Source organism: Schistocerca gregaria, chromosome 8, assembly GCF_023897955.1.
Source record: "Schistocerca gregaria isolate iqSchGreg1 chromosome 8, iqSchGreg1.2, whole genome shotgun sequence".
NCBI lineage: Eukaryota > Metazoa > Arthropoda > Insecta > Orthoptera > Acrididae > Schistocerca > Schistocerca gregaria.
The window spans coordinates 249,203,976-249,230,014 of NC_064927.1; the positions used below are offsets into that span (position 1 = coordinate 249,203,976).

The 26,039-nt window shown below is 39.0% G+C and overlaps 1 protein-coding gene across 1 annotated transcript in view; it reads left to right on the forward strand.

The window, feature by feature from the left end:
- Positions 1 to 26,039, forward strand: part of LOC126284128 (osteopetrosis-associated transmembrane protein 1) — a 91,001-nt gene that overhangs the window by 17,327 nt on the left and 47,635 nt on the right. Inside the window, exons 3-4 of the mRNA XM_049982836.1 lie at positions 9,735 to 9,852; positions 22,818 to 23,059. Coding sequence (XP_049838793.1) covers positions 9,735 to 9,852; positions 22,818 to 23,059 — 360 coding nt within the window. The remainder of the gene's footprint in view (positions 1 to 9,734; positions 9,853 to 22,817; positions 23,060 to 26,039) is intronic.

Consider the following 26,039-nt stretch of genomic DNA (forward strand, 5'->3'; position numbering starts at 1 on the left):
TACTATGGCTCAGCCACAGTATTTTGTGTGACAGCAACCATTACACAGTCACTTTATTGACACAGCATTGAGACCCACTGGTGTACTGCTTTGGTGTTCCATTTGAAAAACCACCTGGAATAAATACTTTAAAGCCATTGTCATTAAGTCCCATGAAAAGGATGTTGGCGAGGTAGTGCAAGGAACAACAAATTTGATTACCTATGGCACAAACAATGTAATATTTGTATCCAGCTGTTCTGGACCATCTCAGAACAAGTTTGTGTGAAAATGGTCTCAGGAAACACGTGATGCCATAAAAAGTAGATGAAAAGCTTTGTGGTGACAAAATAAATCCCTCAACTAAATGATGTCATTTTATATAAACGGTTATGATCAAAAGCGCATTATTTTTACTGCTACATCTTGTTTACGATTTGTGGAGGAGCGTAATTTGTGTACCACTATCACTTTTTATTTTCCAGTCACAAATGCTTCTCAGGGAAAAGAGTTTGTGGTGACTCTCCACGTGAGCTAGAATAGCTCTACTTGTACCTCAGTGATATTTTTGCAGGATATATGTAGAAGGAAGCATTATATTGGTTGCCTCTTTTAGAATCTTATGCTCTTATAACATTGAACCACAGCATTATGCTGAACGCTTCTATTGCACCGTCTGCCACTGGAGTTGCCTGGCACATGATGCTTTCAGACTTACTAAATGAACCTGCAATGAGACTGACATTATTAGAGTCTTATTATGCATTTCATCCATGATATGGATCCCAGATTGATGAGCAGTATTAAAGCTTTTGTTGAACAAGGGTTTGTAAGGTACTTTGTTTTGCTGGTGGCCCAGATTTCCTGAGGATTCTCTCAATGAACCTGTCTGGCATCTGCGTTACCTGGGATTAATTTTATGTGGTTGTTCCACTTTAAATTGCTCTGTATGCATACTCCTAGATATTTTATGGATGTGACTGCTTCTACTGTTTGTTCTATAACTGTGTAATCATACAACAGCGGGCCTTTGTACCTACTTATTTATAGTATGTTACAGCTGTTCATGTAGAGGGTCAATTGCTGTCCCTGCACCAAGCACCAGTCCTCAGCATGTTTGGGAGGCCAGCTGTCTAATTCTCTGCCTAATCACCTAGTTTTAGGTTTTCTTCAAGTTCCTTGAATTGCTACAGGCAAATGCTGAGGTGATTCCTATGAAAAGGCATGGCTGATTCCTCCCCCCCATCCTTGCCACAACCCGAGCTTGTGCTCCATCTCTGACGTCCTCCATGTTGACAGGATATTAAACTGTAATCTCCCTTCCTTCTGCATTTCGCTATAATTTCCTAGCATTATGACTTCTGTGTACAGTGGCATTACCTTCAAAGAGTCTCATGGGACTATATTGTGAAAAGTAATGGTCCTATAACACTACCTCATGATACCCCCAAATTTACTCCTACATTTGATTATTTTCTTCCATTAAGAACGACATGCTGTGTTCTGTTTGTTACAAGCGCTTCAATCCAATCGCACAGTGGTCTGATACTCAGTACGCTTGTAGTTTGTTCATTAGGCGGCAATGTGGAACTGTATCAAACACCTTCCGGAAGTCAAGGAAAATGCCATTACCTTGGGTGCTGATATCTACTGCTTTTGGGGATTTCGTAGATGAAAAGAATGAGCTGAGTTTCTCATGATTGTTGTTTTTGGAATCTATGTTGTTTCTTACAGCAGAGCATTTTGGTCTCCAGAAATGTCATAATTGTTGTTGTTGTGGTCTTCAGTCCAGAGACTGGTTTGATGCAGCTCTCCATGCTACTCTGTCCTGTGCAAGCTTCTTCATCTCCCAGTAACTACTGCAACCTACATCCTTCTGAATCTGCTTAGTGTATTCATCTCTTGGTCTCCCTCTACGATTTTTACCCTCCACGCTGCCCTCCAATACTAAATTGATAATCCCTTGATGCCTCAGAATATGTCCTACCAACCGATCCCTTCTTCTAATCAAGTTGTGCCACAAATTTCTCTTCTCTCTAATTCTATTCAATACCTCATTAGTTATGTGATCTACCTATTAGTGAGCATAAAACATGTTCCCAGAATTGTACAACAAAGTGGCATTACACGTATAGTCTTATAGTTTTGTGCCTCTGTTCAACAACCATTCTTCAGAACGGGACGGACCTGTGCTCTTTTTTCCAATCTGTAGAATGTTTTGGTCCTCTAGCAATTATAGCACGCTACTACTAGAAGAGGAGCAACCTCTCTCACAAATCATATTTTCATACAGTGAGGTCCAATGGCTTATCCTCTGTTAATTGGTTCTTTTCTATCCCTTAGTCACTTATTTTGGTGTATGTCATTTTTACATTTGTGCAATGATTTGAAGAAGGACTTACAATACACTCTTCCTCAGTGTAACAGTTTTGAAAAAAAAAAAAAAAAGACATTTATATAATTTTACATTCAAATTCGCTGAATGCTTCACACATGACTCTCCTTACACTAATGTTGGCTTTGTTCCATTTTGTCTGTGAGGTTTTATCTATGTTTAAATTCGCTGTGAAGCTCCATTGTTTTCTTAGCAGCTTTCTAACACAGCCATCAAACCATGGATGGTCTCTCCCATACCTACCAGCTTCACTTGGCACGTAATTGTCTAACATGTATTGTATAATGCTCTAGAATTTGGTCCATTGGTGTCGAACATCGTGATTCTTATAGATGAAATTTTCATGTTGACCACTCAAGTAATCTGAAATCTGTTTCTTGTCGCTGATAAGCAGAAATATCTTCCTACCTTTCTTTATACTCTTATTTACAGCCATTTTCAGTGATGCTGTAATGGCCTTACAATAGCTGATCCCATGTTCTATACTAACAGAGTCAGAAAGTTCAGGCTTGTTGGAGACCTGGAGATCCAACATGCTATTTTCATAAGTCATTTCCCTGATTACCTGCTTAAGGTGTTGTTTTTGGCTAAGACGGAACAGTTTCACATTATTCCCTGTCCCTACTACTCACCTTAATCACATGAGTCTTCTAATCTACATCTGGGAAGTTGAAATTTCCCCATGATAATATAACATGAACAGGAAATTTATGCAAAATATTCTCCAAGCTTCCCCTCAAATGTTCTTCAACTACTGCTCCTGAGGCAGGGGGTCTATAAAAGCATCTAGTGACGATGATTGAACCACCTGTAACACATATCTTCACCCAAACTATTTTGCATTCACAATCTGGACCAACTTGACTAGATATTATCATACTTTTACAGCTATAAACATTCCTCCACCACCGATGTTCAACCAGCTTCGTGATGTACATTCCATTGGGCATTTAGAACTTCTTTGCTATTAACACTTGCTTTCAGCAAGAGTTCTGACCCTTGTGCTACATTGTTGCCTTTTACAAGTGAGAGTTTTCCAAAGTTTCCATAGACATTCCTGCAGTTAGCTAGTATGACATTAATGTTTTTTTACCACTGATGTGCCATTATGAATTCTACTCTCTTGAATTAATGTAGATAGTATTCTAAAATCAGAATATGTCTTAGTTGGCATGTGGAAGAATTTTTCTATCCTAAGAACATCGCATTTGTGTGCCACATGTACTCTGATACCCTAGTAGGCCTACTTTGTACCAATCTTTTTGAGATAGCCTAATCACTGGCCACATATTGCACCAAAATGTCCGCTTCAAACAAGTTTCAGCCAGATGTTACTTGACATCAATTTTGAACAGACAAAATGTTCTATCTTCCAAAGCTTGACAGTCATATACTGTTCCTTTCACAGACTAGAATTTAAACAGTACTGTAGCACAATGAAGAGATCCTTCTTCAGTCCCAGATGCCATACACAATCAAATGCTTCACCACTGCAGTGACTAGCAAATAAAGTGTCGTGACTGTGTCTAACCAGAATTGGCAATAGGAGAGCTGTCTCCTACCCAATGTACGGAAAGTATCATTGTACCAATATTGAAATGTGGCAAAGAAAAATGTAAAACCCATAATACAGACAGCTATAGACCGATTAGCTTAATGGCAGCGTTATGCAAACTCTTGGAACAGATGGTCAGTCACAGGCTTTTTCAGTATTTGGAAACAAGGAAATTTCCTCTCACCATTTCAGCGAGGATTTCAAAGATCCAGATCCGTAACCAACCACCTTTTATGGGTGAAGTCTTTTGTCAGGCAGCCCTTCGCACTTTGTCGACACCTGATGGTGGTTTTCCTCGATTTACAAAAGATATATACTACAACATGGTGAGAATAAAATTTATGAGACAATCAACCAATTTCCGTTAAAAATTTCTTGTCGTATTTGGCGTTTCTGAGTTAGTGTTCGGATGTGTGTAAACAGTGTACACTTGAGTGCTACCCTCTTTACACTATCATAGAGTTGCCACCTTTCCAGTAGCAAATATGTCACCAGCCTTACTTGCTGTTCCAGAGTCAATGACATGCCAAACCATTTCTCTCCTTACCATGAAAACAACTCCCACAAATTGTCCCTAAGCAATAAGTCAGTTTGGGATCTGTGTGCAGGACATCTTAGTGGCACTTTGTGGGGAACAAACACCTACTCTATCCCAGTTCATATTTTTGTTAATCCATCCCAGATTTTCCATTGTTTAAATGTGAAAAAGTAAAATTACCCAAGTAGTTTGAAAACTTGAAAGGATTTAGAAAATAATGACAAAGGAGAAAACATTATAATAGTAGTGAAATTCGCCTCATTACATTTGAGTACAAACTTTAATCCATTGTTCACTGAGGACATCATTGAAATTTAAGTATTGTTCAATACCTCACAATGCATTGTTGTAACTCTCAACTTTGTTACGTTATTGTTGGCCCATTACTGTGTACTGTGTTTGCAGTAGGTAGTCACAAAATGGAGGGGCAGTGGAGAACATTGTATGGTACTACTTTCAAATGTAAAGTAATACTTTATGTTGAAAAATATGGCAACAGAAAAGCACAATGAGAGTTGTAGCTGAGAGTAACATTCGCTTGTAGAAGAAACAGAAAGTGGCGTTACTTGCAACTACCGCTACTAGGAAGAAATTCACTGTCCCTTGCAATGGAAGACATCCTGACATTGAAGGAAAGTAAAAATTTTGGGATTAGTCTGTGAAAGGAGGAATAATGAGCAACCTGTGACTAGTGTCACCATAAGAAATAAAGCAAGCAGTGGCTGCAATTCTTAATATGCTAAGGCATGAGATAAAGGCTGGTCATGGATGGTATGATTGCTTTATGAAATGGGTGGGCTTCTCTTTACAATGCCCTACAATAGTATGCTAAAACTTCCACAGGATCTTGAGAAGAAACTGCAAGAGTTTCAGTTGTATGTCATCACACTTCAGAAAGAGAATAATTTTTTGGTGGCCCAAGTAGGCAATGCTGATGAGGCGCCAATTTGGTTTGAAATGCCACATAATTAATAAGAAGGGGATAAAAGAAGTTACCATCAAAAATCAGGAGGCACATAACTAATGTTGACAATTACAGGAGGTGGGCACAAACTTTTCCCGTTCTTAATCTTCAAATGGAAAACGAGCCCCAAGACCCCTAAAAATGAAAAACTGTTCCCTGATGTTATTGTTCGAAATCGAGAGAAGGGATGAATAACTGAAACTTTAATGATTGACTTACTCCAAAATGTATGGAGACTCTGTCCTGGAGTGCTTTTCAAACTACCATCAATGCTTTGTCTTGATACATTTTGTGACCACGATGATAAAAAAAAAGAGATCCACATCCTAGCCAGTGGCCTCATTATCATTCCTGGAGGAGTGACTCTTGTGTCACAACCCCTGGACATTAGTGTAAATAAATATTTCAAAGGTTAAGTTCAGGAACATCAGGAAAAATGGTTATGCAAACCAAACTATGAACTGACTCAGACAGAAAGATTAAGCGTGCTGCACGCCACATTGTTGCACACTGACTGCCTGTAAAAGCATCAAAACACCAATTATTGTAAAGTCATTCAAGAAATGCTGTATTTCAAATACTCTGGAAGGCAGTGAAGATGATGTGCTCTGGAACTACCCCAAGGATGATGGTGATGAAAGAAGAAATGAATCTGTTTCTGACGTAGACTCCTACGAGGATACCTCTGATGATGACATTAGTGATCTATGAGTAATGCCTGTAATTTATGATATATTCATTTGCCTGTCATGTAGGTAATCAAGTTAGGCATTCTTTTGTAGTAATGCTTGTCACTTAACAGTGAGGCACTTAAAAATTGTTTTTTCTTTTATGGCTATAATTTTTAAAATTGAGGTGCACAGTACATACGATGGTGTATTAGATTCGCGTGAATACTGTATATGCTGTGCAAAAGATGTTAATTAAGTGGATGAGAAAGTTACTGTAGCCTAAGTATGCACTATAATAGGATATACAGTTGTTTGCAAAATTTATATTGCTAGTGCAGCACTAAGTCATTTTTATGCTGAATTCTCAGTTACTCCAACAATAGGACTTAAACTATATGATCTTAAAACCATGTATATCTAAGAAAGTGGATAAATATAGCTCTAAAATATTTTAAGCGTTAAACTCCTTATTTGCTTTACCATTTCTAAAGTGTATTTGTTTTGTTGGCTAAGGGATAAATGGCAGACCACTAATCCGAAGGTTGATGGTTCACTCCTTAATTCGTCCTGTGGTCTTTTCACTTACTTTTTGCTTACTTTGCCTGTTAGTGTGATTTATGCCAGGTGTGATTGGTAAGTTTTAAGTATGGATCCACTACTGCTTTCTGGTTTGGCGGGCAGGTACACGGAGGGTGGGGAGTGAGTCTTTGCCTTGTCCTTGAATGCCCTCTTGACAGGAAACTGTGTTTACTTTATTCAGTTCATTGTGGCAGCTGGTTGAGTGCAGGTCTGTTAGGGCTTGTTGCCAGATTCTGTCTGCATGGATGTAAAAATGGAGGAACAAGTTTGTGTGAAATTTTGTTTTAAAATTGGGAAATCAGCTTCTGAGACTTACAAACTATTAAAAACAGCTTTTGGAGATAACTGTATGAACCAGTCAGATGTTTTTGTCTGGTTCAACAGATTTAAAATGACCGCAAATCATTTGATGATGAACCACGGCCTGACTATCCTTCCACCTCAAAAACGAATGAAAATGTTGTGAAAGTTCACAACTTAGTGTGCGCTGGTTGTAGACTTATAATTGGGGAGATGGCTGATGAACTTAAGTTTCTATTGCAGTTCAGTCAATTTTAACAGAAGATCTGAACATGCGTTGAGTGTCTGCAAAATTCATTCCAAAAGTGTTGTCAAGTGACCAGTGACAATACCGACTTGAAGTGTACCAAGGACTGATTAATCGAACTAAAATGAACCAGATTTGTTAAATAGGATAATTACAGGTGACAAATCGTGGGTATATGGATATGATCATGAAACCCAAGTGCAGTCTTCGCAGTGGAAGACTTCAGGTTCACCACGACTGAAAAAAGTACATCAAAGTTGGCCGAAGGTGAAGACAATGTTGGAGTTTTTTTCTTTTTTTTATACTCTACAAGTATTGTGAATTATTAATTTATCCCTGGAGGACAGAGAATTAACCAGAAATACTACAATTGTGCCATTGAGCATTTGCACAAAAAGGTGTGGAAGAAAAGGCCTGCATTTTGCAAAGGCAGGAGTTGGGTGCTACACCATGACAATGCACCGGCTCATTGTGCCTTCTCCAGCATTGAATTTTTGATCAAATTCAAAATTCCTGTTTTTCCACAACTGCCATATTCCCCTGATTTGACCCCTGCGGACTTCTACCTGTTTGCTAAACTGAAATTTTCATTGAAAGAGAATTATTTGACTCGATTGAAGAAATCCAGGCAAATATGGAGAGCATCCTTAACACACTTCAGGACAAATATTTCCAGGAATGTTTCTAACAGTGGAAACACAGTAGGAGTCGGTGTGTTCAGTCAGAAGGGGACAATTTTGAAGGAGATGCATCATAGTAGCTTGTAAGAACTACCATTGTACAAATACAAGCCCATTCTTAAAACTTTCCAATCACACCTTGTATATGAGGAGGGAAAATATCCAAGCTGCACTATGATTCAGGGTCCACATTAAACTGTAGGTGCTGCTATAGTTGGTTTGTAAAGCACTGTGTTGTTAAAAGCAACCTTCATGTGAGGACATCTACACTCCTGGAAATGGAAAAAAGAACACATTGACACCAGTGTGTCAGACCCACCATACTTGCTCCGGAGACTGCGAGAGGGCTGTACAAGCAATGATCACACGCACGGCACAGCGGACACACCAGGAACCGCGGTGTCGGCCGTCGAATGGCGCTAGCTGCACAGCATTTGTGCACCGCCACCGTCAGTGTCAGCCAGTTTGCCGTGGCATACGGAGCTCCATCGCAGTCTTTAACACTGGTAGCATGCCGCGACAGCGTGGACGTGAACCGTATGTGCAGTTGACGGACTTTGAGCGAGGGCGTATAGTGGGCATGCGGGAGGCCGGGTTGACGTACCGCCGAATTGCTCAACACGTGGGGCGTGAGGTCTCCACAGTACATATATGTTGTCGCCAGTGGTCGGCGGAAGGTGCACGTGCCCGTCGACCTGGGACCGGACCGCAGCGATGCACGGATGCATGCCAAGACCGTAGGATCCTACGCAGTGCCGTAGGGGACCGCATCGTCACTTCCCAGCAAATTAGGGACACTGTTGCTCCTGGGGTATCGGCGAGGACCATTCGCAACCGTCTCCATGAAGCTGGGCTACAGTCCCGCACACCGTTAGGCCGTCTTCCGCTCACGCCCCAACATCGTGCAGCCTGCCTCCAGTGGTGTCGCGACAGACGTGAATGAAGGGACGAATGGAGACGTGTCGTCTTCAGCAATGAGAGTCGCTTCTGCCTTGGTGCCAATGATGGTCGTATGCGTGTTTGGCGCTGTGCAGGTGAGCGCCACAATCAGGACTGCATACGACCGAGGCACACAGGGCCAACACCTGGCATCATGGTGTGGGGAGCGATCTCCTACACTGGCCGTACACCTCTGGTGATCGTCGAGGGGACACTGAATAGTGCACGGTACATCCAAACCGTCATCGAACCCATCGTTCTACCATTCCTAGACCGGCAAGGGAACTTGCTGTTCCAACAGGACAATGCACGTCCGCATGTATCCCGTGCCACCCAACGTGCTCTAGAAGGTGTAAGTCAACTACCCTGGCCAGCAAGATCTCCGGATCTGTCCCCCATTGAGCATGTTTGGGACTGGATGAAGCGTCGTCTCACGCGGTCTGCACGTCCAGCACGAACGCTGGTCCAACTGAGGCGCCAGGTGGAAATGGCATGGCAAGCCGTTCCACAGGACTACATCCAGCATCTCTACGATCGTCTCCATGGGAGAATAGCAGCCTGCATTGCTGCGAAAGGTGGATATCCACTGTACTAGTGCCGACATTGTGCATGCTCTGTTGCCTGTGTCTATGTGCCTGTGGTTCTGTCAGTGTGATCATGTGAGGTATCTGATCCCAGGAATGTGTCAATAAAGTTTCCCCTTCCTGGGACAATGAATTCACGGTGTTCTTATTTCAATTTCCAGGAGTGTATATGTTAACCTCCAATTCAGCAATCTCTTCTCCCTATAAATATCTCACAATTGAATATCTATAACAATTAACGAATGTTCTGTAAGTATGGTTTAACTTATTGAATTTCTAAAGTTTATTTTTTACCTTCAACAGATGAAAGATGAACATGGTGAAGAATGCAAAACGAAGCTGATCAATCAAGACCGCTTGGAAGTTATATATAGTGCATACCACTATGTTTCCAACCTATGGTCAGATGCAAGTTGTGATAGTAAGTATTCACGCTATAGAGAGAAACTGAATATAATCTGTCATGTAGTTCGGGTTACAAGGATTCTAGTGAGCATCACAAAACGAACAGTAAATGGCTATCTGATCATGACATGCAGCATCTTGTGCTAAATGTTGAAACTTGTCAGGATAAAATATCTCAAATCAGTCAAAAATTGAACATTTTAGGACATTGCTCAAAGACATGAACTGGGTAGATGTTTACAACACTTCTGACTAAAATGTAAAATACAAAGCATTCATTAATAAAGTTGCTTCCACTTTTAAATATTGTTTTCCCCTAAAGGTAACTCAAACCAAACAGAAGTTTAAAAATAAACCATGGATTATGCAAGGAGTAAAGCTATCATGTGGGACAAAAAGGAGACTGTATCTACTATCTAGGAACAGCTCTGATGTTAGCATTGCAAAGAATACTGTGAAATATTGAATCAGGTAATCCAGAAATCTAAGCAGCTTTATTACAAGAAAAAGATAATTACATCAGGCAACAAAATAAAAACTATATGGAACATAGTGAAGACAGAGACAGGTGAGGCTAAAAAGGAAGAGGAACAGATAGCTCTAAAAATAAATGAGATATAAGTAACAAGTGCCTATAGTGTTCCAAACCTCTTAAACAAGTACTTTGTTTCTGTTACCAACAACTTGGGGTCATTTGGTTCATTTATGCAATGGAGTAGCTGAGACCAGTCTTTACAAGTAACTTTAGTAAAATGTGAATTACACTCACATCTCCCAAGGAAGTAGCATCCATCATAAAACTGTTAAAATCTAAGTGTTCTAGTGGTTGTGATAACATATCAACAAAGTTAATCAAAGAATGCTTATGCGAGTTGAGTTCTATCATAAGTTATTTTTATAATCAATCTCTTACTGGGGTAACATTTCCAGACTGGCTAAACTTTGCTGAAGTTAATTCTCTTTTAAAGAAGAGGGATAAAGAAATACCATCAAACTATCGACCAATTTCAGTTCTGCTGAATTTTTCAAAAATATTTGAAGAGGTTGTGCTCAAGCGTCTACTTAAGCATCTGACTGCAAATAATATAGTCCAAGTCATAGTTAGGATTTCGTAAGGATTCCGATATAGAGAAAGTTATTAACACATAGCGGGAATGTACCTAATTCATTAAATAACAAATTAGAGGCTGCTGGCATCTTTTGTGACCTATCAGAAGCCTTTCACTGTGTGAATCATGACATTCTCTTAAGTAAATTAGAATATTATGGTGTCACCAGCAGTGCTGTGACATGCTTAGAGCCTTACTTAACTAACAAAGGGTGTTGTTTCGAAATACCTGTGGAGTAAGCAACCAGTCTTCATCTGATTGGGAAGTAATTAATGGGGTTTTCCTCAAGGTTCCATCTTGAGCCCGTGTTAGATTAGCTGTTTTATGTATGATAAATTTATTAAAAGGTATAATTGTATGCCATTCTGACAGTGTATTAATTATGTAAATAATAGCATTTCCAGTTTACTGTAATGTGTTCACTTATTTTGACAGTCTCCAGACAAATGATCGGGGGTAGTGAGTATTATATTCAAATTTTTATTTTATACTTTCTGACTCACTCTAAGCCCATCTGAGAATCATCTCATTTTTGGGTCTATGTAACGAGAACTAAATCTAATTTACTAAGAGGCTATTTTGGTTTTCTAGTGTCACCACATGTAGATCATGAGTTATGGATAAAGTTAACATTTCACATTACCTTAGGGCTGAACATTACTTTCTTTCACCTGTCTTAAGCTGGATTATGCATGGACTAAAATTTTTGCTACGACCTTTATGTACCTCCTTCGTATTTTTTGTCCTTGCTTATATCCACGACCTTAATAACATTTCATACTTATGACTATATACCTATTATATCTAACTCTCTTAATGTGTTGGTGAACTTTCACTGTCACCGCTGTCATATTATAATCTTGGTTTTGAGATTTTAATGTTTTTCCATTGTAACAGTTGCTGAGAGTCCAAAATCATCGACTTCAGGCTACGTATTATGTTGTGTATGTATCAGGCTTTTTGCACAGATGACCTGTAGTGTGCTTACCACTATAAGTATGTATTAAAGACAATAATTTTGAATTTACTTAAAGAAGGATAGCCTCTTTGTCACCTTCATAACAAACTCCATATGAGGTCTCTATAGTATGCAATTTCATCATCTACTAGGTTTCTTTGTGTGAGCATATTGTCAATAAATATTATTGTATGATTATTTTGTCTTGTATCTGCTGTTGTACATAGACAGAATTTGAAACATGACTTTGGTTGCCATCTTCATGACATGCTGACTTCTTTTACTTATTGTTTTACTTTTGTAAGGTTACGTATGCTCTGTCGGTTTCTAGACAATATTTCAGCTTTTCCTTCAATAAAAATAAATTTATAAATGTATACATCATTATAGATGATGTAAATAAAATAGAAAGAAGCTTCCACATGGGAAAAATATATTAAAAACAAAGATTCCAAGACTTACCAAGCGGGAAAGCGCCGGCAGACAGGCACATGAACAAAACACACAAACACACACACAGAGTTACTAGCTTTCGCAACTGATGGTTGCTTCTTCAGGAAGGAGAGGGAAAGACGAAAGGATGTGGGTTTTAAGGGAGAGGGTAAGGAGTCATTCCAATCCCGGGAGCGGAAAGACTTCCCTTAGGGAAAAAAAGGACAGGTGTACACTCGCGCGCGCGCCCACACACACACACACACACACACACACACACACACACACACACACACACACACATCCGCACATACACAGCTGTGTATGTGCGGATGGATGTGTGTGTGTGTGTGTGTGTGTGTGTGTGTGTGTGTGTGTGTGTGTGTGTGTGTGCGCGCGAGAGTGTACACCTGTCCTTTTTTTCCCTAAGGGAAGTCTTTCCGCTCCCGGGATTGGAATGACTCCTTACCCTCTCCCTTAAAACCCACATCCTTTCGTCTTTCCCTCTCCTTCCTGAAGAAGCAACGAAAGCTAGTAACTCTGTGTGTGTGTTTGTGTGTTTTGTTCATGTGCCTGTCTGCCGGCGCTTTCCCGCTTGGTAAGTCTTGGAATCTTTGTTTTTAATATACATCATTATATATTTATTAAAATTACATATTTATATTTGCAATTGTAGATGACATGAATACATGAGTGACCTCCAGCGGCACTAAATGTCAGCGCATTCTCTAGTAACTTCACCATGTATCAGTTCAGTGGCGCTCTTGTTCTACTGATGTACTCCATGTCTTGCAATATGGGATGGATGCACTTGGAAAAACATATTTTAAAAACTGGTCCTAACTTTGAGACATCAGTGCATCTCGTGTCAACTACCTGGCTAATTAATATATGGAGTACATTTATAGTTATAGTTGGCCACTCGTATTTACCTTCTCTGAGGTACATTTAATAATAATTTGCTCTGTATATTACATTTATGACACTGTATGCTGTTGTACATAATTTTGTGTCATTACACTCTATGGACGCTATTCACAGATCTCATGCTATGATAACTATGGGTTACCGAAACCAGCCACCATAAAGGTTTTACCACTGTGAGTTTGGTTGAGAAGTTCTCTTTCTCCAGGTTGCTCTAATACTTTGTTCTGGCACTGTTCTCTGTCACAAGTGTTCGAGCATTTCATTTTTATAGTGCCTGTGTCACAGAAACATTCTTCTCACAAATCTCTGTTACATCCCGATAAGTGTTCTGCATAAAAAGAACACACATCATCCCCACCTTCCACTGCAATGTTGTCAGATGTAAGGTCATTTTTGAGACACACAAAATTTTTCTTATTTTTACCACTAAAAGTCAAAAACTAGCTAAATGTGAAAACTGCTGAGGACACTCTGTCTGCAGTCAAATGTGGCACAGAAACAATGGACAGTAATAGAAAAAAGACACGTCATTTTATAATAACTGTGCATGACTCAAATGGAAGATTACATGGGTATTGAATCTCTAATCACTATTACAGATTCCAGAATGAGATTTTCACTCTGCAGCGGAGTGTGTGTACAGATTAAAACTGTGTGCTGGACTGAGACTCGAATTCAGGACCTTTGCCTTTTGTGGGCAAATGCTCTACCAGGGCGCAGTATCCTGGCAAAGATTGCATTAGCATTGAAGCATACTAGTGTTGAGTTTGTATCTGTTCTTGGGCGCCATGACCGACCTCATTTGAACTCTTCTGTCAAGAGTGTTAATTTGGAGTTGGAACAGTTGCTTATGTCAGGTGCAGGTTCACACATTGGTGTGGTTCCTGTTGATTCTCTCAATAGGTGGGATTATACTAGGCATGGCCTTCACCTCAACAGGAAGGGGAAGGGTAAACTGGCTGGGAAAATAGCAGGAAAGTTAAAGGGGGGAGGCACTGTCATGAGTGATAAAATACCAGTGGTTATAGGGGTCAGAAAAGACCCTTTTTTAGGATAGTGAGGACAGAAAGAAACAAAATTTTAAGAGAGGTTAGGACTGAGACAAACCTTCAGTTTGAGAAAGAAACCAAAAAACATAATTCTAGCTTATTACATCAGCATAAACAGTCATTGGTTAAAAATTTTCAACAGTGAGCAGATATTTTAACTCTACCCAATTTTAACTCAGTCAATGTGAAATGTCAGCTATCTTTATTGCATCAAAATATTCGAGGACTGAGAAATAAAATTAATGAATTAATTATCTGCATAGATGAATTAGTCTTCAAACCCAGCTGACATAATCCGCCTCTCTGAACATCATGTGACCACTGGTATAGAACTTCATGTTACATGGTTTAAGTTAGCATCTCACTTTTGTAGATCAGAAATTTGAGAAAGGAGGAGTTGCCACATTCGTCAGGAACTGTCATAAATTTAAGAACATAGACATTCATAAATTTTGCCTAGAACAGCATATGGAAGCATGTGCAACAGAAGTAGAATTTCACAAAAAATCCTTCATAATATTAAGTGTATATCAAGCACTTATGGGTAACTTCAATCTGTTCATAAAACACCTTAAGCTGTACTGGCCCATTTAACAACCAAAAACAAAGAAATAGCGGTTGCTGGTGATTTCAGTGTAGATTTCCTTAAAGACTCTCCCGATAACAACTTATTTGAGTTAGTAACACAATCATTCAACTTAATTCCCACTGTAAAGTTCCCCACTAGGGTAGCCAATTGCTCGCAAACAACCATTGATAATATCTTTATAGAAAAGTCCAATGAACAAAATTTTATTACAAAACCAATAGTCAATGGCCTCTCAGATTATGACATGCAGTTCCTTCTATTAAATGTTAACACTGAACAGGATATAAAATCTGTTAAATCTGAGCTCAAGAGGATAATCAATAAACCAAAAATTGATTATTTTAGGACACTACTCAGGGACATTCACTGGACTGATGTTTATAGTGCTCATGGCATGAATGAAAAATATAACACTTTTGCTAATAAAGTGCTTACCTTATTCGAACACTGTTTTCCCCAAAAACTTACCAAGGTTAGAGCAAAGTCTACAAAGAAGCCATGGCTTACTCAAGGAATATGGGTATCTTGTAAAACAAAAAGAAAACTGTATCTGTCAATCTGAAACAGATCCGATGTTGATGCTATAGCACATTACATGAAATACTGCAAAATATTAAAGACTCTAATACGGACATCAAAGCAAATATATTACAAGGAAAAGACAGTCATATCAGATAACAAAATAAAGACAATATGGGATATAGAGGAGGAGGAGACTGGTAGAACCAGACATGAAGAGGGACAAATAGCATTAAGAGTAAATGATACATTGGTGACAAATGTGCATAGTGTTGCAGAACTTTTTAACAAACATTTCATAACCGTTACTGAAAAGATGGAGTTGTCAGGTTCTGTAAATGCTGCTATGGAATACCTCAGACCAGACATTTCAAGTAGCTTCCATAATATGAATTTGACCCTCACTACCCCAGCAGAAATAATGTCCATCATAAAATCTTTAAAATCAAAAACATCTAGTGGGTGTGATGAAATATCACCAAAGCTAATTAAAGAATGTGATTCTGAGTTAAGTAACATATTAAGCTATCTGTGTAACCAGTCATTTGTCAGTGGAATATGTCCTGAATGGTTAAAATATGCTGAAGTTGAGCCACTGTTTAAGAAGGGAGATAAAGAAATAGCATCAAATTTCACTTTTGCCAGCATTCTCAAAAATTTTAGAAAAAGTAATGTACAATCGGCTTTATAACCATCTTATCTCAAATAACATACAGTCAAAGTCACAGTTTCAGGCAACTGGTATATTTTGTGATCTGTCAAAGGCATTTGACTGTGTAAATCACAATATCCTTTTAAGTAGATTAGAATATTATAGTGTAACAGGAAATGCTGCAAAATGGTTCAAATATTATATTTCTGGCAGGAAACAACTTGTGTTATTAGGAAAGAGACATGTATCAAGCTATCAGGCATCATCCAGCTGGGAACTAATTGCATGTGGGGGGTCCCACAAGGTTCCACTTTGGGGCTCTTACTCTTTCTTGTATATATCAATGACCTTTCATCAGTAACATTGCCAGATGCCAAGTTTGTTTTGTTTACCGATGATACAAACATTGCAATAAATAGCAAATCTAGTATAGTCTTAGAAAGATCAGCTAATAAAAATATTTGTGAACATTAATCACTGGTTCCTAACCAATTCCTTGTCACTAAACTTTGAAAAAACACCCTACATGCAGTTTAGATCATGTAAGGGGTGTCCCACGAGTATATGCCTAACGTATGATGACAGGCAGATAGAAGTAGTGGACAGTGTTAAATTCTTGGGATTACAGCTTGATAATAAATTCTACTGGGAAAAGCACACCACAGAACTGCTGAAGCGTCTAAACAAATCTCTATTTGCAATGTGAATTGTCAGACATGGAGGGGGGGGGGGGATATAAAAATGAAAAATCTGGCATACTATACAACTATGCTTACTTTCATTCCATAATGTCGTACTGGATTATTTTTTGGAGTAATTCATCAAGCCAAACTAAAGTTTTTCAGGCACAAGAACGTGCAGTAAGAGTTATATGTGGTGTGAACTCAAGAACATCGTGCAGAAGCAAGTTTAGGGGACTAGGGATACTAACTACTGCTTCTCAATATATTTATTCTTTAATGAAATTTGTCATTAAAAATATATCACTTTTTCAAACCAACAGCTCAATTCATGGAAACAATTCTAAAAATAAGAATAATCTTTACAAGGATTTAAAGTCACTTAGTCTTGTACAATAAGGTGTGCATTATTCAGGAACACACATTTTCAATAACTTGCCAGCAGCCATAAAAAGCTTAACAAACAATGACATTTAGTTTAAGAGAAGCCTAAAGGATTTATTGGTGGCCAACTCCTTCTACTCTATTGATGAATTTCTCAGTAGAACCAACTGATATATAACTTCTGCACAATTTCAGTGCAGTAATGTGTTCATTGTAAATGTGTGCGTGTGCGCGTGTGTGTGTGCGGGCGCGTGATGTACAATCTAACTTCTGCACCATTTCAGTGCAGTAATGTGTTCATTGTAAATAAGTATTATAGTAGTTGTATTATGCATTTATTACCTTATAAATAAATAAAAAACTTTTTTAGTTAAAATTCAGTGCATTAGTATTTGTAAAATGATTCTTTCATATAGTGTTCATTAAAAAATGATGATCATTCCACCTGTAGAATAGTACATTGGCTTATTTGTTTGAGTTGTAAATACTTGTCATGTATTGTCATTTTTCTAACATGTTCCACATCCTGGAGGACCTCCTCACTATGGATCAATTGGAATGAAAGTAAATCTAATCTAATCTAATCTAATCTACAACTAGGTCAATAGAGATGAATCACTTGCACTGATTGAGGAAGATCAGAGGTAGTAATTGGCCACAACATAGTTAATTGAATCATCCAGGCATTAATGTCATACAATTTAAGGAAACCACAGAGAAAATATCTTTGAATGGCCAAAAATGGATTTGAAGCTACTCTTATCAAATGAGAGTAGTTTACCTTAACTACTGTAATCACTTTGCTCAATTTCTTATGGACTAAAAAAAGAGTAGCGAGAGTAAATACTGTTGCTGGCAGACTAATATCCCAGAAATTGTGTAATTTCAGCAGTCAGGTTGAGATTCAAAACTTTCGTCCCTCACTATTCAGTGAACTACAGAAGTTAGATTAGATTGAATTACATTACATTACATTAGATTAAGTTTACATTCCATAGATAACCAAAAATGACGTGATTCTTGTGGACATAGAACAAATCAGAAAGTATAACATAAAAAACACGAACCATTTGAATAACACTACCCTCATCACATGTCAAGAGTGTGTCAAAATATGTGAATACATGACAGTAAATTAATATACTGTCAGAATGAAAGATTGTTATGCCTTTTAATAAATTTATGCACAAAATATCTGACCTTGACTATTGTGACAAAGTACTGTCAAAACTGAAATCTAACAGACAAGCTGGCACATCAGCCCTGTTAAGGTGTTAATCTGTAGAGTAGGAGGAGTTGTCTACCAAAAAGTCTTTCAAACTCTGGTGAAACTTTGCTTTATATGAAATTATGTTTTAATGGTTGCTGGCAATTTATTGAAAATGTGTGTTCCTGAATATTGGACCCCTTTTTGCACCAAGGTAAGTGATTTTAGGTCTCTATGTAGATTGTTATTATTCGTAGTATCGATACTATGTATTGAGCTGTTGATTGGAACTAGATATATTACTTGCAACAAGTTTCATTAAGGAATAAATATGACAAGGAGTGGTCAGAATGCCAAGTTCCTTGAACGGTTTTCTACATGATGACTTTGAATTTAAACCACATATGAGTTTTATTATATGCTTTCGCACACTAAAAACTTTTGCTCAGTTTGACCAGTTACCCCAGAATATGATCCGGTATGATTTAATGCAATGAAAGTAAGCAGAATGTGCAAGTTTTTTTTTATATCTACATCTTACCCAATTCTCACTGCAAATACAACTTGTTCTGGCACTTTAGCATGTCTGTAGTATGCCCTTCCCAAATGAATTTATTATCTAGTTGTAATCCCAGAAATTTAACACTGTCAACCTCTTTGATCTGCATGTCCTCATACATTGCACACATGCTGAAAGGAAATCTCTTACAGGTTCTGCTCTACGTATAGTGGGTCTATTCAAAGATTGATGACAGTGAATTAGCTTATGTCAGTGAAAATTTGTTTAGCAGTCATTTCTAAATCTGTACATGACTTGCTAGTTATTGCAGTGTATGTTCCATCTGCAAACAATTGAAAATTAGCATGTGGTAATGTAACAGACTAGAGGTCGTTAATGTACACAATAAAAAGCAACGCACTCGAGATAGAACCATGAGGAACACCACATGTGATTAATTCCCAATTAGGTGCAGGCTGATTGCTCACTCCACAGGTATTTCGCAATGTCACCCTTTTTTCCCCTCAGTTGGGTAAGACTCTAGCCATATCGCGGCACTGTCGGTGACACCATAATATTCCAATTTACTTAAGAGACTGCTGTGATTCACACAGTCAAAGGCTTCTGACATGTCACAACAAATGCCCATAGCCTGTAATTTGTTGTTTAATGAATTAAGTACATTCTCCCTGTAAGTGTAAATAGCTTTCTCTATATCAGAACCCTTAAGAAACTCGAACTACAATTTCGACCATATATTATTTCCATTCGAATGCTCAAGGATACAGGGTACTTATAAATGGTGGAAAAATCAAAATTTTTTAATGCCTTTATTAAATTCTGGTGTGCCTATGTAGATCAACACCTTCAGCCCATTACATGCAGTCTCCCATCCTTCATCAAAGACACCAACCACTTTCTCGAACGCCTGGAATCCGTACCCAGTCTGTTACCCCCAGAAACCATCCTTGTAACCATTGATGCCACTTCCCTATACACAAATATCCCGCACGTCCAGGGCCTCGCTGCAATGGAGCTCTTCCTTTCACGCCGATCACCTGCCACCCTACCTAAAACCTATTTCCTCGTCACCTTAGCCAGCTTCATCCTGACCCACAATTTCTTCACTTTTGAAGGCCAGACATACCAACAATTAAAGGGAACAGCCATGGGTACCAGGATGGCCCCCTCGTATGCCAACCTATTTATGGGTCGCTTAGAGGAAGCCTTCTTGGTTACCCAAGCCTGCCAACCCAAAGTTTGGTACAGATTTATTGATGACATCTTCGTGATCTGGACTCACAGTGAAGAACAACTCCAGAATTTCCTCTCCAACCTCATCTCCTTTGGTTCCATCAGATTCACCTGGTCCTACTCCAAATCCCATGCCACTTTCCATGACGTTGACCTCTATCTGTCCAATGGCCAGCTTCACACATCCGTCCACATCAAACCCACCAACAAGCAACAGTACCTCCATTATGACAGCTGCCACCCATTCCATATCAAACGGTCCCTTCCCTACAGCCTAGGCCTTCATGGCAAGCGAATCTGCTCCAGTCCTGAATCCCTGGACCATTACACCAACAACCTGAAAACAGCTTTTGCATCCCGCAACTACCCTCCCGACCTGGTACAGAAGCAGATAACCAGAGCCACTTCCTCATCCCTTCAAACCCAGAACCTCTCACAGAAGCAGCCCAAAAGTGCCCCACTTGTGACAGGATACTTCCCGGGACTGGATCAGACTCTGAATGTGGCTCTCCAGCAGGGATACGACTTCCTAAAATCCTGCCCCGAAATGAGATCCATCCTTCATGAAATCCTCCCCACTCCACCAAGAGTGTCTTTCCGCCGTCCACCTAACCTTCGTAACCTCTTGGTTCATCCCTATGAAATCCCCATACCACCTTCCCTACCCTCTGGCTCCTACCTTGCAACTGCCCCTGGTGTAAAACCTGGCCTATGCACTCTCCCACCACCACCACCTACTCCAGTCCTGTAACCCGGAAGGTGTAGACGATCAAAGGCAGAGCCACGTGTGAAAGTACCCACGTGATTTACCAACTGACCTGCCTACACAGTGACGCTTTCTATGTGGGAATGACCAGCAACAAACTGTCCATTCGCTTGAATGGACACAGGCAGACTGTTTGTTGGTAATGAGGATCACCCTGTGGCTAAACATGTCTCGGTGCACGGCCAGCACATCTTGGCACAGTGTTACACCGTCCGAGTTATCTGGATACTTCCCACCAACACCAACCTATCCGAACTCCGGAGATGGGAACTTGCCCTTCAATATATCCTCTCTTCTCGTTATCCACTAGGCCTCAATCTCCGCTAATTTCAAGTTGCCGCCACTCATACCTCACCTGTCATTCAACATCATCTTTGCCTCCACACTTCCGCCTTGACTTACATCTCTGCCCATACTCTTTGCCTTTAAATATGTCTGCTTGTGTCTGTGTATGTATGGATGGATATGTGTGTGTGTGTGCGCGAGTATATACCTATCCTTTTTTCCCCCTAAGGTAAGTCTTTCCGCTCCCGGGATTGGAATGACTCCTTACCCTCTCCCTTAAAACCCACATCCTTTCATCTTTCCTTTTCCTTCCCTCTTTCCTGATGAAGCAGCCGCCGGTTGCGAAAGCTCAAAATTCTGTGTGTGTGTTTGTGTGTTTTATTCATTGTGCCTGTCTACCGGCGCTTTCCCGCTTGAAAAACAAAGATTCCAAGACTTACCAAGCGGGAAAGCGCCGGCAGACAGGCACATGAACAAAACACACAAACACACACACAGAATTACTAGCTTTCGCAACCGATGGTTGCTTCTTCAGGAAGGAGAGGGAAAGATGAAAGGATGTTGGTTTTAAGGGAGAGGGTAAGGAGTCATTCCAATCCCGGGAGCGGAAAGACTTCCCTTAGGGGAAGAAAAGGACAAGTGTACACTTGCACGCACACACACACACACACACACACACACACACACACACACACACACACACACACACACACACACACATACACATCCATCCGCACATACACAGACACAAGCAGACATATTTTAAATTCGTTTCTGCTCTCAGTGTATGTAATGTTATATACGTGTGAATCATTGTAACAAAGTGAGAGACATCAACAAAAAATAAATAAATTTAGATGTACTATTTGCTTGTATCCCAACCATTCCGTGGTATGTCTCACAGGTTTCAGTCAGTAGATTTGGTTTCCCAAGGAATCGTTTATCCATTACTTTGATTTCCCAAGGATTAGTGAGTTCCACTTCTCTAACTTTGGTAATGAGAGTTGCTGAAGTTTTCCACTGTATCGTCTGGATTGAGATTGGAGCTTGACGAAGGCGATGCAGCTGTTTCTGAGCATACGAAATGACTGAATCTGTAGCTAGTTTACAGATTTCTTCCACTGAGAAGATGACACCTACCAGGAGAGCTTCTATAAAGTCTGGAATGTAGGAGTCGAGGTACTGGCAGAAGTGAAGCTGTGAAGACGGGGTGTGTGTCGTGCTTGGGTAGCTCACATGGGAGAGCACTTGCCCGTGAAAGGCATAGGTCCCGAGTTCGAGTCTCGGTCAGGCATACAGTTTTAATCTGCCAAGAATTTTCATGTCAGTGCACACTCCGCTGCAGAGTGAAAATCTCAATCTGCACCCTACTTCTCACTGGACAGATACCACAGGAGAATAAGGTTTGGATGCTGTCCAAATTTTCCCATGTCTGTATTTTCTGTGGCTTATTATCTAAAAGTCTTCAGTTGGTTCTGCTCTTTACTTTTGTTCAGTTGAGTTACTGAATTAACCTTTTATGGCCTTGATATTCTGTAGAAGTTGAATTCTAACCCATTTTCTAGCATTTTATGCTGCTTGAAGAAAAATGAATCATTGGCTCAGTATGGGCTACCAACTGATTGCTATTGTAAACACTCATAACTAAAGGAAACTTAATTTATGTTGCAGGTTGTTTCGTGAAACTGAGCAATGGCAGCCTTACCCAAGAACTGTCAAACACCACAGTTGAATTTCAGCGTCTCCACGATAAAACACACAAATGTTTTCTAGATCATTATTTTGTGGCAAATAAAACATTTGACAAAAATGTATGTGCAGACTGTGAAAAGTCGTATTGTGAGATGAATGATTACTATGATCGTCTCAAGAAAGAACAGGAAATGGGAGTCTGTGTGGATATTGTTGATACAGTAAGTAGAATGAAATGTCTTCAGCAGTTCGTTCTTGATTGTATTGTGCAGTTTCTTAATATGATGTAGTATCTTAAGTCTGTACTATACAATATATGAAATGTTTTCAAATCAATTTTGAAGAAATATAATTTTGGATTTCGCTCTTTTAGTACCTAGATGCCTTGCATCATAGGGACCTTAGAAATACAGAAAACTGGTGATTTTTGTAGTATTTGAAAAGTTTACTGAGAAATTTCCATTTAATTTGTCTTAAAGGGCCATACTCGTTATTTCATGTAAATCTCCAGAGCTTAATTTATACCTTAATTTTGGTTCTCTAATTGGTAATTGTTTTAACTGTAATGAAGATAGATAGTACGATTTCACTTAAAATAAATTTATTTTCAGTTATAATGAGAATTTTGCAAGTATATGTTTTGAGCTAAAACATTGCATAATACAGAGAAGTACAATACTTACAAAGAAACGTCACCAACTTGACCTTGTATTTTTTGGAGAAAAAAGAACAATTGCAAGATATCAGATCTAGCAATCAACTCCACGTGAAAATTTGTGCCGTAAGTCTGATAGTGCACAATTATAACCTAAAAGTATTCAAGTTTTCCTGTCTACTCCACTTTATTTATTTACAGTTCAATTTTTTACTTTTTCATTGCATTACCACCACACTGTTAAATATGTTACTTACTGTATGTTTCTGCTTCAGTCTAGACGTGTTACTTCTCTTCCAATGTTGTTTGCAAACCTTGTAACTTCTTTGGTGACAATACTCACTAAATCTCTGAAGATGGCCATGTAAGTCAAAAACCGGTTAACACAATAAAAATTAATACTGTAGAACAAAAGCAAACTGGTGCTTTTCATATATTATAATGTTGTTCTACCAAGTCAATGCAAGATTCTGTTAACATAAAAGTACAGTTTTTAAACTCTATCGTGCACTGTTTGTTCGGTGCTTGCTCTGCCCCACTTCAGCTGCCCTATACCGAAGTACGAAACACAGTATGTAGGAGTGACAACCAGAGCTATTCTGTTTGTGGAATATTGAAGGCTAAGGAACAGGAGGGAGAAGGTGGATACATTTTCCCAGTGTGTTTGGAAATCTTGTTTGAGAACACATTATTGTATGTGAAAAGTAGTAAGTAATATGAGTGTGTAATGTGCCAATGTCGCACACATATATGTTCCATATTATTTTAACAATATTCTCATATTGACATTCTATAGTTATATAGGGTAATTCAAAAGTATCAGTACGCGCTTCATGGGTGTAATATGTGCATCAAATTAAGAGTAGAATGTTAAATAAAATTTCGACTGAAATAATTTTATTTTTGAGCTATGATGCATAATGTCATTTGTGGTAGTCATTACATCATGGACTTGTACAGGCTTTTGGCATTTCATGTTCATCTACAGGATGTATACGCCCCGGGACAACTTGGAATCCTGGAAAAACCTGGGAACATTTTAGGATTCCGGGAATTTTTCATTGTTTTAGTTTTGAGTTAAATTCTTGTAATTTTAACTGGTGAGAACTGATAATCGAACAAAGAATTTTACTGTAGCCCGCTGCTGCAGAATAATACTGGAGCAGTAAAGCATAAGAGAGAAAAACACCAGTATAAAACTTAAATTACAAAGAAAATGCACCATTTGCAACAATAAAACACAGTGCACACACAAGTGTGTGCCGAAAGCAAGATGCTATGAAGGCTTTAGGACAAAGATTGTTCAGTATTTGTAACAACAACCTGCTTTCAGAGCACAAGGCATCATTACTGTTTAAATTACGTTCGTTTGAGCCGATGTGAGTGGGCCTGTGAGATGAGCAGAGCTACCTGTAAAAAAATTTCTGGCATGTCCAAGGTGCACATGTGTAGAGCAGTCATAGTTGTAGTGAGGAGCAGTATCCACATGAGTCATATGTATGTTTCATGATTTTGCTGCTCTCTTCATTTACAGCTCTCAAGACAGGTGAAAACATGACAGATTTCTGTGGCTGGGAACTATCAAATGAATTAAAATACATTCACACAATTATGGAAGACTAAAATATGCTATTAGTTTCAGTTTTCTGACCTCATTTTATTTCCACATTATTGGCTGTCAAGCATTAATCACTTTGCAGAACAATGAATTTACTTTTGTTGGTTTGCTATGGAAATTTGGCTTTTATTAATCTTTTCCACACAGGCAGACAATTTATTTGAAACGAAGTGTTTTGTTCCAAGCTATTAGTTAGTTTCAACTGTTCACTGAATTTGAAGTGCACATTTTCGTCTTCTGGCATTTATGACATTATGCCATAATAAAGAATGAAACACGAGATAATACAGTAATGGTGACCCAAATAAATTGGCATCCCGAAAATCTCACTGAAAAGCTTTAGCGGAATTTTAAATATCTGCCTTTCATGAAATACTATCTTTTCTGATTGCAAAACATCTTTCAACATTTGTCTGGTTCCTCCTCTAGGCCTGACATTATTTCTTAATTTGTGTTGTTTATGTCTTAAATTTACAGGTTACCATTCTTTGGTAAATTATGCACTGGTAGCACACTGTGTTTTATCATTGTAACTCCCTGTGATACTTCATATATGCTACTGGAGTAGAATATAAAGTGACAGTTACACCATTTCCTTATTTCACAAGCAACATTATTAATTTTTATACAGTTTGAAAAAGTCATAAAACGGTTATTGTTCTAAGTCCTGGTGTGTACAAACAACTGATCTTTTTATTTTTTCAAGAAATTTGTATTCCTTCTTACTAGCTTTCTGCAGTGCTGTGTCAATGTACACGGGGTCGCGGGTTCAATTCCCAGGGAGAAGGGGGGGGGGGGGGGGGGGGAAGGGGTTGTGTTGTCCTCGTCATTTCATCATCATTCATGAAAGTGGCGAGATTGGACTGATCAAAGGTTGGGAATTTGTACGGGTGCCGATAACTGCACATTGAGTGCCCCACAAACCAAA